Source organism: Centruroides vittatus, unplaced genomic scaffold (genome assembly GCF_030686945.1).
Source record: "Centruroides vittatus isolate TY-2023 unplaced genomic scaffold, ASM3068694v2 contig_1057, whole genome shotgun sequence".
Lineage (NCBI taxonomy): Eukaryota > Metazoa > Arthropoda > Arachnida > Scorpiones > Buthidae > Centruroides > Centruroides vittatus.
In genome coordinates this window covers 1,533,093-1,551,268 of record NW_027120684.1, presented here as the reverse complement: position 1 = coordinate 1,551,268, position 18,176 = coordinate 1,533,093, and the positions used below count along the sequence as shown (strand labels likewise).

The 18,176-nt window shown below is 31.4% G+C and overlaps 1 protein-coding gene across 2 annotated transcripts in view; it reads right to left on the bottom strand.

Annotated features, from left to right (window-relative positions):
• Stt3A (catalytic subunit 3A of the oligosaccharyltransferase complex) overlaps positions 1 to 16,053 on the bottom strand; it is a 34,020-nt gene extending 17,967 nt beyond the window's left edge. Inside the window, exons 1-4 of one of the 2 annotated variants that reach the window (XM_067266892.1) lie at positions 15,970 to 16,053; positions 13,831 to 13,953; positions 5,203 to 5,385; positions 3,517 to 3,662 (exon numbers count right to left, since the gene is read on the bottom strand). In XM_067266892.1, the coding sequence (XP_067122993.1) occupies positions 3,517 to 3,662; positions 5,203 to 5,385; positions 13,831 to 13,942 (441 nt within the window). In that variant the 5' untranslated portion in view covers positions 13,943 to 13,953; positions 15,970 to 16,053. Of the gene's footprint in view, positions 1 to 3,516; positions 3,663 to 5,202; positions 5,386 to 13,830; positions 13,954 to 15,924 lie in introns of both variants that reach the window. The other variant, XM_067266884.1, reaches the window with a different exon arrangement.
• Positions 16,054 to 18,176: the final 2,123 nt, after the last annotated feature.

The window sequence follows — 18,176 nt, the reverse complement described above, 5'->3', positions numbered from 1 at the left end:
CCCATAAACATGTCCCCACTTTGTCTCCCTTAGTATGCCCTCAATATGATAGTTACTTTCTGTCCCTCTACTACAGTATCACTTAAATTATATCTATATATACACAGTATAGCATCAATTATCCAAAACAATTTGGGACTGGAGTTGTTCAGATAATCGATTTTTCAGATAACCAATTATGTACAAAAAAAATATATTAACCTATCCAGTGTTGAAATTCATTCAAATCCTGGCATGTCCTTAAGTACCCTCTCATGGTTGTGCCAGTGCTGCCAGCTAAAACACGCACACCAACAAAAATAATATTGGAGTAGTCCACGACATGGCCAAATATTGCAGCACCACAGCACTAGCAGAAATTTAAATTTGCTGACTGGAATGATTTTGATTAACCAATGTTTCAGTTGATCGATATTTGGATAATCGATGCTCTACTGTATTTGCATAGAATCAAACATTATTTGCATAATGATCATGTAACCCAGGAGCCTCTTCATTTGAAGTTTAAAACTATTTACAAAATTATATCTATATAATTTAAAATTAAACTCATCTTTACCATCTTTACTTTCAGTATTTTTAAAATCTTCATAAGTTTCACTTTTTTTCCCATTCTTTTGGATTAAAAAACTATGACTTTCATTCAAAGTGATTCACAATTTGACTTTCATTCACAATTTTATACACAATATCATCATAATAATGCATATGTAGTTGTGATGTAGATACACGCTGCCATGTGGACTTATGAATGCACCCTGTAGAAATGCTAGACTGCACTTAAAATTACAAATGATGTAGACATAGTGATATCTGTGGAATTGTGATATACTGTACATCATTCATGTCTCTTTAGCAAGACATGTCATTGATACAGGGACATGCACAAATGACATGTATCACAATTATCACAACCACAGGTCCTGCTTTGATAGAAATATCAACTATTGATATTGCCATAGTAAACTCATGGTCATGATACTTGAGGAATGAAAAGAATTAAAACAATAAATAGAAATGAATTTGGTATAGAGGTAGGCGTTAGGCGCCATCTCTTAACTAAAGGATTGTTCGAATTATAGCCATATATTAGCCCAATTATTTAGGCATTTGTTGGTTTATTAATATATCTTCGAGCTTTGAGATGTATTATATTTATAGAATTAAAATGCTGCTAATTAACTAAACACTCAGAGAAAGAGACTAAAGAAAAAAATTAATTATAGCTGTAATAATTTGATAAAATTCAGTCTTTGTTTTTTAGGAATTATAGTTACTGTGAAAAGAATATTTTCACTCATAAAACCTTGTAGTCAAAAGAGAAGTCAAAATCAAATACAGTAATACTTCAATTTTCGTTGACTTCGGTTTTTGTCAATTTTTTTCACGAAAAATTTGTCTGTTTTCATCGATTGCCTCAAATTTTGTCAGAGTGCCCAAATAACTTCGTTGCTAATTTTGCGAAAACAAAGGGCAACCCATACGTTTTCCGGCGTTATTTCACGTTGTCTGAGCATTACCCAACAGCCCACCTGCAACAGCCCACCATTGGCCAACGGTTCCATTCCTTGAACACTGGAAGGTCGGTTGAGGGTTTGCACTTTGCCAGGATGGCAAAGCGCAAATCAGGTTTTCTCCATGTCTGTAATGACACCTGAATAGGGACCAGTTCCCTTAAACGGACCTCCCGGAAGGCATTATTCCCCGTGATACGACCATCATAAATGCATACTACTACTATTACATGACAATTACATCACACTTTACCATGGGGCAATATAGGCTAGAAGCTCGTGTCCAACTAGCTTCTACAAGACAAGACATTACCCTGTGTGTCTAGCCAAACAATTCCATTGCTTTCCTTTGGATTAGTCTTTTATATTAATTTCTTATTGCTTTTAGTATTTAACACTATACTAATTATCTATAAAATGTGTTTTTGGTATGTATTTTAGAGTGTCTAGAACGAATTAATTGAATTTACATTGATTCATATGGAAATAATTGCCTCTGTTTTCGTCAGTTTTGAATTTCGCTGATTGTTTTCAGACGGATTATCAACAGACATTTTCATGGCTGTACAGTGATACCTCGGTTTTTCCGAGGTATCACTGTACAGCCATGAAAGCAATGCTAACTAAAAGGCAAAATTGGACTTATGATGTAAGAATAAAAAGTTTATAATAAAATTTCTATTTGATAAAATTAGTTCTGTTCTTGTTCTTTATAACCTTGTCTATTTTAAATAATACTACAATTTCTATATATACATTTTATATACTGTATTTACTTGTGTATAGGATGATGTTTTCATTCATTTTTCACTGCTTCAAGGCCTAGGTCATCCTATACGTGCAAACAAAGGATTCTTTGCGTTGTGGCCAACCTGGCAACACTTCGACACGTCCCCCACATAGTCTTTGTCTCCCTCTCAAGTTCATTCTTACCACAAGCATTGTACTGTTGCTAATCCTTATACCCCAGTTCCAAATAAAATTATTTTACTTTTTTAAGATTTGTGATTATTTGGTCTAAAACCCAAAGTGTTTTTGCAACAATTTCTGTGAACCAGGTAGAGTTCATGCTGTCATTATAGGTCTATTTATCATTAGTTGGCACCTACTGTAAACAAATTAAGACACACCCCTCTTTGTTTATTGGGTTAATCCTCTTATATGTCCATCAATTAAAATTGCATTGCATCTCATTCGTCCGCAGAAAACAGTTCCTTGTTATTTATAAAATCATTAATGAAATACAGGTCACTTAGTGATGATTATAAATGTAATTATTTTGTATCAGTTAAATTGTTATTTTTAATAAATATTAGCACATTCTGAATCATTAAAAATAAACTTCTTCCAGTCATGTGCATTATAATGTTTTGATTTTGTTTTCCATATTAACATAATAATTACATTAATAATTCCATATAAACAAAATATTACAAAATGCACATATTGTTTGCCTTAATATGTGCATTTTGTAATATTTTATTTGTGATTAATAAATTAAGTGTAAATAAAATTAAAATTGTATTAATAAATTTAATTTTCTTTATTTTGATCTCTAAAGTCACACCTTGTCCTATATGCGAGTAAATGTGGTATTTATATTTATGAAAAATATATTTAATAAAAATATTATACTATACTATACTATTTAATATTATACTATACTATTTAATATTTAAATGAAAAAATATTATCTTGTGGAATTTCAATACAAACAAATATTAAAAAACTTTTTTCTCTCTTCATTAATTCAATTATAAAAAATTATAAATTACTGGTTTTATTCAAATAGTGACCACTTGTCTTTAAATTAAACCGTGAAATAATTTTAAACTATTTTTAAACTGTGACCACTATTTTAAACTGTTTATTTTCTTGACAAAAAAATAAACAGTTTAAAATAGTGGCTATAGCTATTACATAAATAAAAATCAATATTGACTGATTGAATATGATTGAAATCAATATTGAAATTTTTACAAAATCTCTAAATATTACTTACTCTGAGTTCCTTTGTAAGCAGATAAGTAATAATTGTTGTAAGACTTGAAAATAATGGTGCCAAAAATACACACACATTTCTTATGTCAATAGTGAGATTGATAAATTGTAAGACATGGTAAATAGTAGCAGATGTAATCATTAAACCTATAATTAAAAATTTTTTAGTCTCATAAAATATTATACAAATTTTAATAATTTCTTAAATAACACATTGTAATTAGTAATATTTTTATTTAAACAACAAATTTGGTATTTTATTATTCAAAGCAGAAATTTAAAGTATATCATTAAAACTATAGAAATATCCCAATATGAGAGGTTACATTCTATTTGATTGAAAAATAATAATAGAATATGACAGAGTCTTTGAATTCTTGAACAATCAATCTATTATACTTTCATAGTTTAATTATAGAATAAATTAGCACAATACAGCTTGAACCTCATGCCAAATATCACATAAAAAGAAAGTAAAAACACACTGAATGCATCATTAACAGTATTTTATTTTCACTAGCACTTTCAATAAATTTTTGTTCATCATCTTCAGACAAATGAAATTTAAAAATAGAACACAATGTTCTAATGCAAATGAAACATATATTATTTAAATACAGTTTGGCAGTCTGCACAGCTAGTTTTTCAAATGCTAAGTTCATGCATGTGCATAATATGGTCAGGGGATCTCTATTTCCAAGCCCAACACTGTGTAACAAGAGGGAAATGTCAGAGTTCTACCACCATTAACATACCTCAGACCCTTTCCATATGCATTTGCCATATATTCAGGCAACATAACTTTCTCCTGCCCCTATCTCCACTACTGAATTTGCACAGACTCATCTGCAATGATCGGGATAAATTCTCCACCTTTGAAAAATCAGGAATCTATGCTGTACTGTTGGAGAATCCTGTAATGGGGTAAACACAAGGCACACTCGGGCCACAACACGATGCTTGCTAGCTGCCTAGCTGAGCACAAGATGACATGGTGAAAGGAAAGCATATCACAGAGCTCATAAAAAAAAAAATACTCAAACAGAACTACAATCTGTTATGGATTGAAATAATGCTACTCAGACACTGAGTGACCAGAAACTATTTTTTTATATGGGAATCTCTCCTTACAACAACCTTGGAGCCATGCAACACTCCCATGCTTGACCTGCCCAACATGTGGGTTGCCCTATATAAACAGTTAAACAGTCATATACATCTGCCATCACACCTTTAACTTGGGTGTATATCCACACATGCGCTACATGACATTACAACATCTATCATAATCGAATTTTGAGCATGCTCACAATGATTTTTATTTAAATAATGTGTGTTCCATTTGCATTAGAACATTGTGTTCTATTTCTAAATTTCATTTGCCTAAAGATAATGAACATAAGTTCATTGAAAGCACTAGCAAAAATAAAAAACTGTTTAATTCCACACTCAGTGTGTTTTTACTTTCTTTTTACAATAAAAATTAGACAATTTAATCTCAAATGAATATAATCAATAATTTTTCACATAAAACAATTTTCAGTAATCTTTTAAATTTTGTTCAGATGAAAAAACAAAAATATAAATTAATAATTTCAATAATATTTTTGTACAGTACTGAAAATGTAAAATTATTAGATGTTAAATATTCAAAATTTTAAATTAAGAAATAATAATGTTATCTCACCAGGATATATAGTGCCTCCAATAATTCTTCCTAATGGATACCATGCTCTATCATCAAACCAATTGTGGAAATGATAGAAACCTTGTTCAGCCAAATAGCGAGTTGTACGATAATTAAAGTAAGGATCAAATTCGTGGATAACACTTTCAAATCTCAAAACAGAAAATAATCTGCAAGAAAATGCTAAAAAAAATAATAATAAAAACTGCATTATATATTAGATTAAAAATTATATAATTAAAATATTTCTTTCATTTTTAAGATTGTAAATGCAAATACAATGTTTATATAAACATGACTACATTATTATTGAAGTCATATTTTAGGAAGACAAGGTTGCTTTTTTTTTGGTCTCTTATACAGGTTGTTTCAAAGTAATTTAAATGATAACAATACATTCCATCAGGAATATAACATTATCAGTGATTAAATATCCAGTGAAATACATTAGAACTCAAGTTTATTTCCGAAGCGCCAAATAGTTCATAATTCTACCACAAGGTAGCAGGCACAATTTTGCATCTTACAATTTCCTGTGAGTAGGTCAATGTTGAGTATGCAATGTCAATTTCATACATGATTTCATAAAGAACCACCAGCAAAGAACTGTTTGAAGATAGTATGATCAAATCCAATGAACAGGCTGTCTTTCTAAGAATAAATGGTCTGGCAGATTTTCAACTGCTGAGGCTAAGAGTAAGAGAATTGGAGAATGTTTTCAGCTTAACCCTCAAAAATCTACAGTGAGAGTAAGCCAGAAACTTGCAATTTCCTAAACAACTGTGTGGTACATATGAATAAGTGTCTAAACATGCTGCAGCCTTATTGAGCACTGTTGCTGCAGCACCTAACACCAGCAGACCACACAATTCGCTTCCAGTTTTACAAGTTATTTCAAGAATTGAGCAACAATTAAGTGATGATGGTTTTTTGAGAAACTTAGTTCAGACTGCAGTTTTTGTTAGTGGGAGGGAGAATAAGCATAATGCTCACACTGGAGGAACTGAAAATCCTTACAAAGTTGTTGAGCATATACATGATTTGCTAAAGATAAATGCTCATTGTGTCATCTCCACATCAAAAGTGGCCCATACTTCTTTCCTGATGATACAATAACTTGTGCATCATTCTTAAACATGCTGAATACATGGCTTATGCCATAACTTGAACATGACAGTGCTGATTTTATCTACCAGCTTGATGTAGCTCCTTGCCACTACAACAATGATGTAAGAAACTCCCTTAACAGGCAGTTGCCACAATTTGGATAGGACATGCAACTAACAATGATCATCATCATCTACAGTGGCCTCCAAGGTCATCATGACCTGTGATTTTTTCTTATGGGGATGGGTATGTGAAGAACATTATATACTATCTACAAAGCACCATATCCTCAAGGTGTACATGAGTTGAAGGATCACATTTGCACTGTTGTGCAAACTGTTGATGAGAATATGTTGCAATGTGCCTGGATAGAATTAGATTACCACATTGACATTTCAGAACAAGAGAGCACATATTGAGCATCTATGACAGCTCGCTCCCATTCCCACTAACGGTTAAACTTGGGCAATTCCATTGCATATATATGAAATTACATCTTGTTCTGATAATTTCTGAAATATATATAATAATGATAAATATATATAATAATGTGAAATAATTCTAATCATTTTGAAACATCTTGTATTTATATATGAGACAAAAATTTATATGATTTATATATGCATGTCATTATGATTTAGCAAAAAACATCACAGCACAATTTTTAATGTTAGTTTTAATAGATAATTTTAATATCAACTTGTATCCTGTAATATCACAAGAAGTAAGATGTTATATAACCTATTAATACTTTCTGGTATGTAGAAAAGTCTCACTCATTAAGAAGCCATTTTTAAAGGACGAATCAGTCATTCACAGGTTTACATGTTATTCTATGGAGCTGGACAGCTTAGAGCCTTAGACAGATCTATAGTTGATGTAGGAAGTACATTTAATAAAAAAATTAACATTCTACCACTAAATAGTGCACATTTTTGTTTACTACATTGATGTTTAAATATTAATTTTTTATTACTTTTTGAAGGTAAAAAAATCCAGTCTGCACAGACAAGCACAAGTGTTAATTATATTATGACTGCATTAAACTAATTATACATGTATCAATTCAATATACACTAGCCTCCCAATCATCTAACTTAGCACATATGCTATTTATAGTGTTGTAGCATGTGTACATACTGCAATGACTAACTTTGTTTTTCTGCATTAGTATTTATCTGCAAAACTTTATTTGTTTGCAGAAAAAAGCAATGTACTTCATTGCTTTTTAATTTTTCCAATTGCATTTTCTTTTTAATATTATTTTATTGTTTGAGAAATATGGCAAGTGAAAAAAAGAAAGTGATTGTCTCAATTGAATTATTATTAATAAACATAATTTTATATTTATCCTGGTCTTCTATTAAGTTTTCACTTTAATTCACTCTCCCTAATCATTCAACATTTTTGTTAATCTGACTTTCTAATGACCTCTCTTAGATCAGATAATATATGTATACTATATTCAAATAATATAAATATGTAATAAAAAGTTTGATATTATCTTTAAATACAACTAAACATGAATTATAAGCTCTCTGTAAGCTGTTAGGAATATATCTGTTTATTAAATGAGATTACAACTATCTTACACACACATGTGAAAGAAGAAAGGCTGTACTCAAAGGTGTAGCCTTAAAGGATAAGAAAGATGGGTGAGGGAAGGAGGTTTGAAAGTGGAAGGGGAAGGACATGAGCCGCAAGAGAGACTGTTGAATAAGACAAGGTTATACAATTGTTTACGTGTGCAGAACAATTTGTATTTACAGGGAAGAAGTAGGCCCATAGAGTAATACTTTGAGGAGTAAGACAGATGAGACCACCTTGATAAAAGTTAGAAAAAGAAGGGGTGGCACTGAGAAGAAGCAATAAGGAGTTCCCTTTTGGGGGGTTCCTATTGACCCAGGAGACAAGCTGTCCGTTAGGTGCCACTTGGGCTGGTAGTAGTATAGTCCGTTATTTTCAGGTGTCCCATGAAGGTCTTGAATTCTTGATAGATGATCTGGTCCTCTATAAAGGTGTATAGTTCACAGGGCCAAAGATACCCTCGTTCCACAATAGCCTTACAAAGGTTTGCACGGTGTGTGAATGAACCGAGCAGATGAAGATTAGATGCATTGGATCTTCATTCTCATTAGTATCACAGTGGCACAAACCATTCCCCTTCCTCAAGAATCTAACGAGGTAGGCTCTGAAGTTGTCGTATACTGTTAGTATTTAGGTCATGATGTGATTGGTGATAAAATGACAGTCACTGATCCTACGAGAGATGCTGGGGATAAAGTTGTGAGTGAGATATCCTGTCAGGCTCCTATCCCACTCCTTCTGCCAACAAGACATTAGAATTGAGTACAGCTTACCTTGAACCCAAGACTGGGGGATTGAGGAGTAGCAACACACAGTGGGATAAAGAGGAGGCCTTTTTGGCCAGATTGTCTGCCTTGTCATTGCCACTGCTTCCTGAGTGACCTTTGATCCAGTAAAATTTGATATTGACAGTATTCGAGATTTTGTATAGGACCTTTAAGCTATTGTTGATTTTGGGGAGGTGGCAGTTATGCTTACGAATCTGGTAAAGGGCGATAACTATCTTACATCCAGATGATACATGGAGATTATGATAAAATGAAATGATTAAAGTTAACAATCAAAATATGAGAATATCTATCTCTAAGCCTCGATGAACATCTACGCCAACAAGAGGAAAAGTTTACATAAAATGATAAACTCGTATTACCCAACTTTCACATGTGTCCGAGGTGAGAGTTGAGAATTCTTGGAAACACATATTTGGAGCACTGGGAAAATGATGGCTAACATCTCGGATACTTGGCAAGAGTGCCAAAACGAGGCTAAAGCCTTGATGTACTTAAGAGTATCAAACTAGAGCAAGACCAAGAAAGGCTAAAAGCAAGTAAAAAGGTGACCTTTTATCTTTTATACTATATTGATATCCAATAGGATTACCGGAATATCACGCTACACATCCATCATGAGGAGGAAGTCAGGCAGTTTTTTGCAGATAGTTGAGGGAGTTACCATACTTAAACTATCGTTTTACAAGGAATTGGGTGTCCTCATTCAGCAAACAAAAAGAAGTTTCCTTGTACTTAATTTGTAGATAAAATCTCTATCAAAATTGTAACATTTTTAAACTAAATTTGTTAAATAAAATAATCTCCCAAATTCTCACAATATTAAATATTATTTACATGTAAATAAATTTAATATTTTAAGTTTAATTTACATATTTTCAGAAGTATTAGCATGGCAAATTCCAGAAAATACTTCTCCATACATATGCAAAAATAATTTAGAAAATAGTGTTCTAAATGTGCTTATTACTAAAATGTTTACAACACTGCCAGTATCTGTAGCAAGTTCAAAAAAGGGGTTTCAAAATTAAAACTTTATAGAAACATACACTTACTGTATGATGGCTCAAGAATGACTCACTGGTTTAGCAATATCTATAGGTCATGAAATTGTATCTACACTTAATTAGTAATAAATAACTATGAGTCCTCTGGCCTTATTGTTATGATTACAGATTCATCACACACCTTTCCAATTTTTATTCATTAACAGATGATATCCAAGAATGAGATTCAGCTTATTCAACAGCCCTCTTCTACATCTGGGTGCATCTACAATATAGATGAGTTATTTTCTAGGAAAACAAAATGGAGTTCCACAGTGTAAGTTTTTCTGTTTTAGCTTCACATAACACAAATGCAGTGATACACTTCTAACATTCTGTCTAAAGCAGTTTGAAACGTGCAGTTTTTGAGGAAGGATGTGCATGTCCAATGTCATAATCGACATTGGACATGCACATCCTATTAAATCTATTATTATTGGACATTCTATTAAATCTATTAAATCTATTATTATTGGACATTCTATTAAATCTGTCATCCCTGTGGGATGACAGATTTAATAGAAGTCTGGTCTACGTGGGTTCGACCAAACGCTCCCTCCATCAGCGACTCCGAGAGCACAGGTACGACATTGCCAATAATAAACTATCTTCCACACTGGCAACGTATGCCACACAGCAGGGAATCACTGCCGACCTCAAAAACGCCCGTATAATCAGAATGTCACAACACACAGACCAACTCAGAACGCTGGAGACCCTAGAGATATATAAAGCGGGTTTGCACAACACGTGCATCAACTACAAGGATGCAATCAACATCTCGCAAGCATGGAAATTTTGCTATGAGGGAATCCCACACCCACAAATAACTTAATATTGCATTAATTGTTTTAAATTTAAAGAGCGGTGAACGTAAATAGTACGCAGGCGTAGATAATAGATAATAGCTCGTGCATAATGTTCCATTTTTATCTTCCAATTTCTTTGATTTCAAAAATTGGAATAGAACTCGCTTTGGTTTCTTGGTTCCATTCACGGGCATTTGAAACTACCTTTGTGCTGTGCCTGATGAAGACCCCGAAGGGGTTGAAAACGTTAGCAGTTGTATATAAAAACACTGGATCGTCAAGGTTTTTCGTGTAAGAAAGAATTAAGTTTCATCCAGTCTACAGGAAGAAGTATAGTTGTCATAATCGACAAAAACACCACATGTACAACCATGGCCTACCAACTCCAGCAACTGATTACAACATACATATGTGCAGCAGGCCATACATGTCATAACATAAAAATAAAAAATTGTCTTAGAGATCAATTTAAATTGACAGCAATAAAAAATCTTGATTGACATGTAGCATGTAACCAGCTTATAACCAGAAATCGGCCCATAGATTTTTACATGGGAAACTTTGACCTAAATATCTTTGCCCATGAATTGAATTTCAAAATTTAGGCTTCATTGCAGCATTGGCCTTGCCTAGTTGTACATATTTGCAAAAAAAAAATCACATTTAGTGGTTGTGTAGTTGCTTTAAAATTCAATCACAGACAAAACACTTTCTGATTTGACAGCTCTGATCAATTATGTCATAGATGAATTAATTCAAAACTTCATCAAAGCAAACTTCAAAAGCAAATCAAAGTTCATTAAAATTTAAATGTATTAGTGTTAATTGCATAAAAAATTTTTAAAATGTACATAATGAGATTATTCTTTATAAATATCCACATGTTAAGGGTGTATGCATGTGCTTGTGTAGGATAATATATACAGTCAAACCTGTTTTTATGCGGGGGATAGGGACCGCATTAAAAAAAACGCATTAAAAAAAATCTCACAAAACTTCACGAATGGCTGTAAATAATAGTTTTCGCAACACAATTAAAAAAATAATTTTTTTTATGCGGTCAACAGGGACCGCATAAAAAAAGTCTCACATAGAAAATAACTCAAAACCGTACGAAATAAAATTTATTGACAACAGATGTCAGCACTTGACTGCATCGTCTGGTCTATCGTCTGTTTTACATATTTTTGTCCAGGTGGTGTTTTGTTGACTTAAAAAGTAAATAATTTCATTTTTCGCATATTCATGCAATAATATTACTATAATAAGTGCATTTATGCTATAATAAGTTTATTTAGCTATAATAAGTCAACGTGAGACATGACAAATCGCACGAGACTAGTCGCCAACTATACCGCACAAATTAAAAATTCGCATAAAAAAAATCGCACAAATAAAAATCGCACATAAAAAGAGCGCATAAAAACAGGTTTGACTGTATATATATACACAATATACAGAATGCCTAAATTTTCTTGGCCTAGGTGTCAGATATTCTTGCACCAGCCCTGATAAAATTCATTTAATGTGATAAAAGTGTACAGAAATTATTGCCATTCATAGCTGCTCCATTGTCAGGTGTTTATTGTAGATGAATAATTAACATAACAATAGTTGGCTTTTAAATAGTTCTTTGAAAATCATTATATACAAAGGAGATTTATTATTAATTCACTTTCTGATTATAAAATTAAAAATATATTAATAATCCCAGAATGAGCAGTGACTTCACAGAAAGTTTACTTCATCTCATTTTCAGAAGGAAAAAAATTAACTTACCAATTATTATTATATAGAACTTGTTTATTGCTTATTACAGTATCATATTTATTATTTTGAATTAAATTTAATAATTTTTAAGGTTATATTTGTTAACTTTATCAGCTTTTATAATAATAAATAAAAATAAAACAGTTAAAATGAATCTTATATTCTAAGTAATATATATATAAATATTGTTATAGTTTTTAACAATTTTTTAAATGTAGAGATTTAAAGTTATAATCAATAGTTTTAGTAATATGAAGAAGAAGAAAATAGAAAGAAAAATTAAATATTTTAAACAAAGATTATACTGAAGTAATACAAAAAATGACAACTGACAAAAATTAATTGTAAGTAGAAATAATTATTTACAGTTTGTGTAAAGAAATTATATTTATAATTATTGTAAATTAATTTTACTTTAGAGGGACTGAAGAAAGGCAAATGATGCAAACATTTGAAAATTAGAAAAAATTTTTAATGTGTTTATCCTGACAATGGCCTATAAATAGCCAAAAATGTTATATTTCCAATTGTTCTGATATTGAACCCTTAAGTTTAAGTGAATAAAGCAATCATTTAAATATAATTGTTTGAGATATACCAATTCAAATAATATTGAATTAGTAGAACCTTGTCAGAAATAGAAAACAGTCATTACTTCCTTATTTTTTTCAAACATATTGTTTACAAATATTAATTATTTCTATTTAAATTTGATTCTATTCAGTTAAACCATAAAAAGTCAAAGTTTATTAAAATTTTTCATACTCTTCCATTTACTAATATTTCTTATCAAAATATCAATAAATTGTCTGGAAACTCTAATCTTTTCTATACATTACATAAAAATGTTAAAAACACTTCAGACAGTATTTCCATTTGTTTGGAAGAAAGAAAATGTAGATTTATTAATTTAAATTTAATAAAAAAACTAAATATAAATTTCAGTCTGCATTTAATTTCTTTTGGGTGATATTTAAATGAGATTTAACTAGTTATATTTTACAAGGTATGTATTAATTATAAAAATATAAAATATATAACATATCATATTGCTAGTAACATTTTTGTCTTATAAATAAACGGTTAATGTTACCCTAGGTATACAAAATGGTGGCTCATCTCTGACTCCAGCATACTGAAGCGAGGAAACAGTGGGGTCGCACATTTTCTAAACCAAACCTATTCTAATAATTTAGTTGCTAATAATTATGGTAATTTATTAGAATAGGTTAGGTTTAGAAAAACTTGCGTCCCCACTGTTTGCTCGCTTCTGTATGCTGGAGTTAGAGATGAGCCGCCATTTTGTATACCTAAGGTAATATTAACCAAATAAACATTAAGTTATCACTAATATATAAAATTTATCGTAATTATAAAATTCACTATAAAACAAAAACTATTACGGGATATAAAAACAAATGTTTTTGTTACAAAATTTCTATAATTTTCAAAAAAGACTTGTTAATTATTCTTCATTCATAATTTAAAATTACATATAAATGTTTATAAATATTAACTTACATAAGATTGCAGCCATAGAAAGTATTAACATTTTTAAAAGAGTATCTTGTTTTTCTGGAGACATCCGAACCCACCATCCCGATCGTTTATATAATATTCCAGTAGTTGACATGTTGTACAATTCTATATAAATAATATATAACTTTTTAAATTATACTTTTTTGTTTAAATCAAAATTAAAAAATTCACATATATAAATTTCATTATTTTAAATTTCTAATACATAGCATAAATAGTGAAACTTATACTTTTATTTCTCATACAATTATTATTCAAGAATGAAACATCAAATGCAAAAAAGATATAATTTGATTTTATATATTTTCATAATCTGTAAACTTACGCAATAATCCTGCAACAACTTAGGAGTAAAATTTCAATCAATGTACTGTTCTAAAGCTTATTTTCATTATAAATGCAAAATGCAATTATATTTTGAATAAGCATATTTTACAATGATAATTTGTAATAACAATTATTACAAAATATCAATTTATGAAAATATTTTATTAATGAGATGATTAACACTTTTTCCATAAGACTTATGGGTTAATGTTACCTTAGGTGCCAAGATAGCAGCTCGTCTCTGATTCCAGCAAGGAAACAGTGGGACGAACGTTCTAACCTAACCTAACCTATTCTAATAATTTGTTTACTAATAATTATGGTAATTTATTAGAATAGGTTAGGTTAGATTAGAACGTGCGTCCCACTGTTTCCTTGCTGGAATCAGAGACAAGCCGCCATCTTGGCACCTAAGGTAACATTAACCGACTTGGGATTACATTTTTAAACTCAACAAAAATTATTATTTTAGATAGTCTAATAGCATAATTGAGAATTTTCAAGTTACTATTTCTTCTCTGAAATTAAAGTTTCAATAAGATTACTTTCATTAGATTTAATTTCAAAGCAGAAAAATATTTCACAAGCAAAAATTTCTAAAGTTTTAAGAATCGTTTCCTCATTACTTTCTATATCATTTATTAAGTAGAATTTTTGACTTAGAAAAAGAGATCTGTTAAGATAACAAATCTTTAATAAAGTGAATCAACAATCTATATATTAATTAAGAGAATTTCAGTTTGCCCAACTTAGTTAGAGTGAACAGTTGGGGCTAAAAAATACAGTTTGGGCATCAAATTAAAGCTCTTATCCTGTAGAGTCTACAGTGTAGACGATACCACTGAGGAGAGATTTGAGAAAAGTGCAATGATTCAGGCATGGCAAAGTGGCAAATGTACAATGTTAAGTCTATGGGACAAACATGTCAGAGTCCCACCCTGTTAACTTTATCCCAAACAATTTTTTGTGTTTTGCAGTTTCATTATTGTAAATGCTGATGTCAATAAATGTTCTAACATCATTGTTTTTATCACCCTCTCCCAACTCAACCTCAATCTCCACCCCGCCAAAAGCCCGAGCAACGTCAGCTAGTTCTTAAGAATTGAGAGTTGTTGATTCACTTTAGCATTATTTTAGATTTTGTTTAAACAGGATTTAGTCTTTAATAATACAAAATCATTATTCTTCAGAAATTTAACATATTTAAATAAAATTTAGCATAAAATTGAATTTTAAAAAATTTTTAAAGCATTAATCTTAAAATGAACAATACTGATTTGTTGTTGTTTACTATGCTATTTTGTAAATGAAATTAGAACAAAATTAACTTTTTTCAGTTTATTTCCCTAATTTCATTCAGGAAACAAGTAATTTAAAATTGTCATAACTGCACAAAAATAATAATAAATTTAAGTGAGCAAGATTGTATTCATTTTTAATATGTTGATGGAAATTAAAAGGCTAAATGTGAATAATAAATGATTATAACAAAAAGATTTTTAATCTGACACTTATTACATAAGTAATTTCTTAGGGAAAATGTTAAAAAGTAAATTATGTAGATCAGAATTGAAAATCTGCTGAATTCAATGTAGTAATCTATCTAATCTAAGCTGGAATTTATTTACCAATGCGGTTTATAACTTTCTCACATGCATCTAAGTATATACTGTATTTTGTATCTCAACACACGAAATAAAAAGAACAGATCTAATTCAATGCAAACAAAAATATTTAAATTATATAAACCTCTCAGAGCTAAAACGTTTCCGTCTTTCAAATCATATATCCTACCACCCAATCAAGAAGTCGATCACTTGGACAGTGGCACTTCAATACAACACGTGGCACATATCCAAGCCGTCCTCAGACTCCCGCAGAATAAAAACGATTTGTTATTTCATTGGCTAATTGTCAGGATATCGATATTACGTCATATTTTTAATTTTAATACGTATTAATTAAAAAATTTCAATATAATTTATTTTTATTATGATTATCATTCTTAAATCCCAATTTTATAAATAAACTGTTTTTTTTTTTTTTTTTAATTCTTTCCGCCCTGTGGGCACTAAGAGGGCCTCTTTTAGTAGGCCCATTATGGGTTCGGCCAGGCCCACAATGGGGCGACCGGGTGATGAGGGACGGGGCCCGACATATCCGAACGGACCACCCACCGAAAAATTCCTAGGGATTATTCGACCCGTTCGGATTCGATCCCGGGTCCCCCAGAGCGGTAAGCTGCCACCTTGACCGCTCGGCCATCCGGCCGCTAACTGTTTATGTTTATGGATATCTGTTACAATGGGTAGGATCAAGGGCAGTCGAGGTGGTTTGGGTGATCCGGGATCGAATCCGAACGGATCGATAAATCCCCAGGGATTTTTCGGGGGTGGTCCGACCGGATTCATTCCTCACCATCCTGCAGTTGTGGGTCTGGCTGAACCCATAATGGGTTTGCTAAATGCAGGCCCTCTTAGTGCCCACAGGGCGGAAAGTGTAAAAAATATACTGTATATAGGTCTATATAGATTATATCATTTTAATGGGTTTGAGATAGGATTTAAATTATGTTTATATCGTGGGAAATGGCCGGATGATGAGATGGGGAAGATGTATACGAGACAAAGCCATCAGTGAAAAATTCTTAGGGGTCATAGCCCAGATTCGATACCGGGTCCCTCCGAGAGATGGGCTGGCGCCTTAACCGCCTCGGCCATTCAACCGTCGCACATTACTCTGTTTAGGATAAATAAAAATTTCTATTAAAAACTGATAAACCGTGTACTCGAAACTATGATCTGGCGAACAACAAATAACGCCAAAGTCGGCTTGCCAGATTTTTACAATGCCAAACTGGGGCAAGCGATGGAGGCACCTCTAATCTCTCCTCATTACAATTCGACGTACCGGTACTAAAATCACGCAACACAAGGTTCAGTAATTACGATAAGAAAATAATACGCTATAGTTAGTCACTAACTGACTCGACACATGGTATCGGTACATTTATTTCGGTAAAAAAAAAAAATCACATTTATGTAAGTAATTGTATGTAGTACTCATCTAGTATACTGACTTGTATTCATAACAGTACTTTCGGCAATAATCATTATAAATTTAAATTAAAAAAAAAAAAAAACAATTGATCAAACTTTTAAAATTACAATAGTACACAATATTATTCGATTTTTGTACACTGCTGAAATTTGACGCAATGAAGATGGATAATAAGAAATTTTGGAAACAAAACGTTCATTTTAGACGACAAGTATTTTTCTCTCTCCGGCATGGAAATACTAGAAAATGAAATTTAATATGTAAGCAATGAAAATGAAGTGCTTTCCGAAGTGAAGTACAAATTTTAAAAAGGAATTTCAAGCAAAAGTCTTGTCCTCATTTCACCAACGGGTGGTTCGAAGCCATCTTTTAAGAACAGATCCCCTGCAATTGATGCCGACACGTACGAAAACAAATGTTTAAAGAAAATTATAATCTCTTTTCTAAAGCATCATTAAAATGTCGAATTCATCTTTTGGCCTGACAAAGCTTCGTCTCACTACGCAAATTCAATTGTGGAGTTTCTGAACGCCAAAAAAATTCTTTTGTGTCCAAAGAATTTAATCTTTCAAATCTGTCACAATGCCGGCCAATTGAGGATTTCTTTGGATATTTGACATTATTGTAAATAAAATTTATTTTAAAATAATAAAATATTAAATATTTACTCAATTTTTTGATGGAATATTTTGCTTTAAACACAGTTCATATTTTTTGTTTTATCCCGTAAGGGCCAACAAAAAAAAACAAAGATTGTGTCTTTTTGCTGTTTTTAAATTAAAATTACCATTAAATTACAATTAAAATCGATATATTACATTTATTTTCTCGAATAATTCGCGCAGTGGATGTTTTAGATCGTGTGCGAGGGCCTAGACGAGCGTAAATTGCGGGGGCCTTTTTACATACCTATATACAACGCGCAGGACCTATAGTATGGT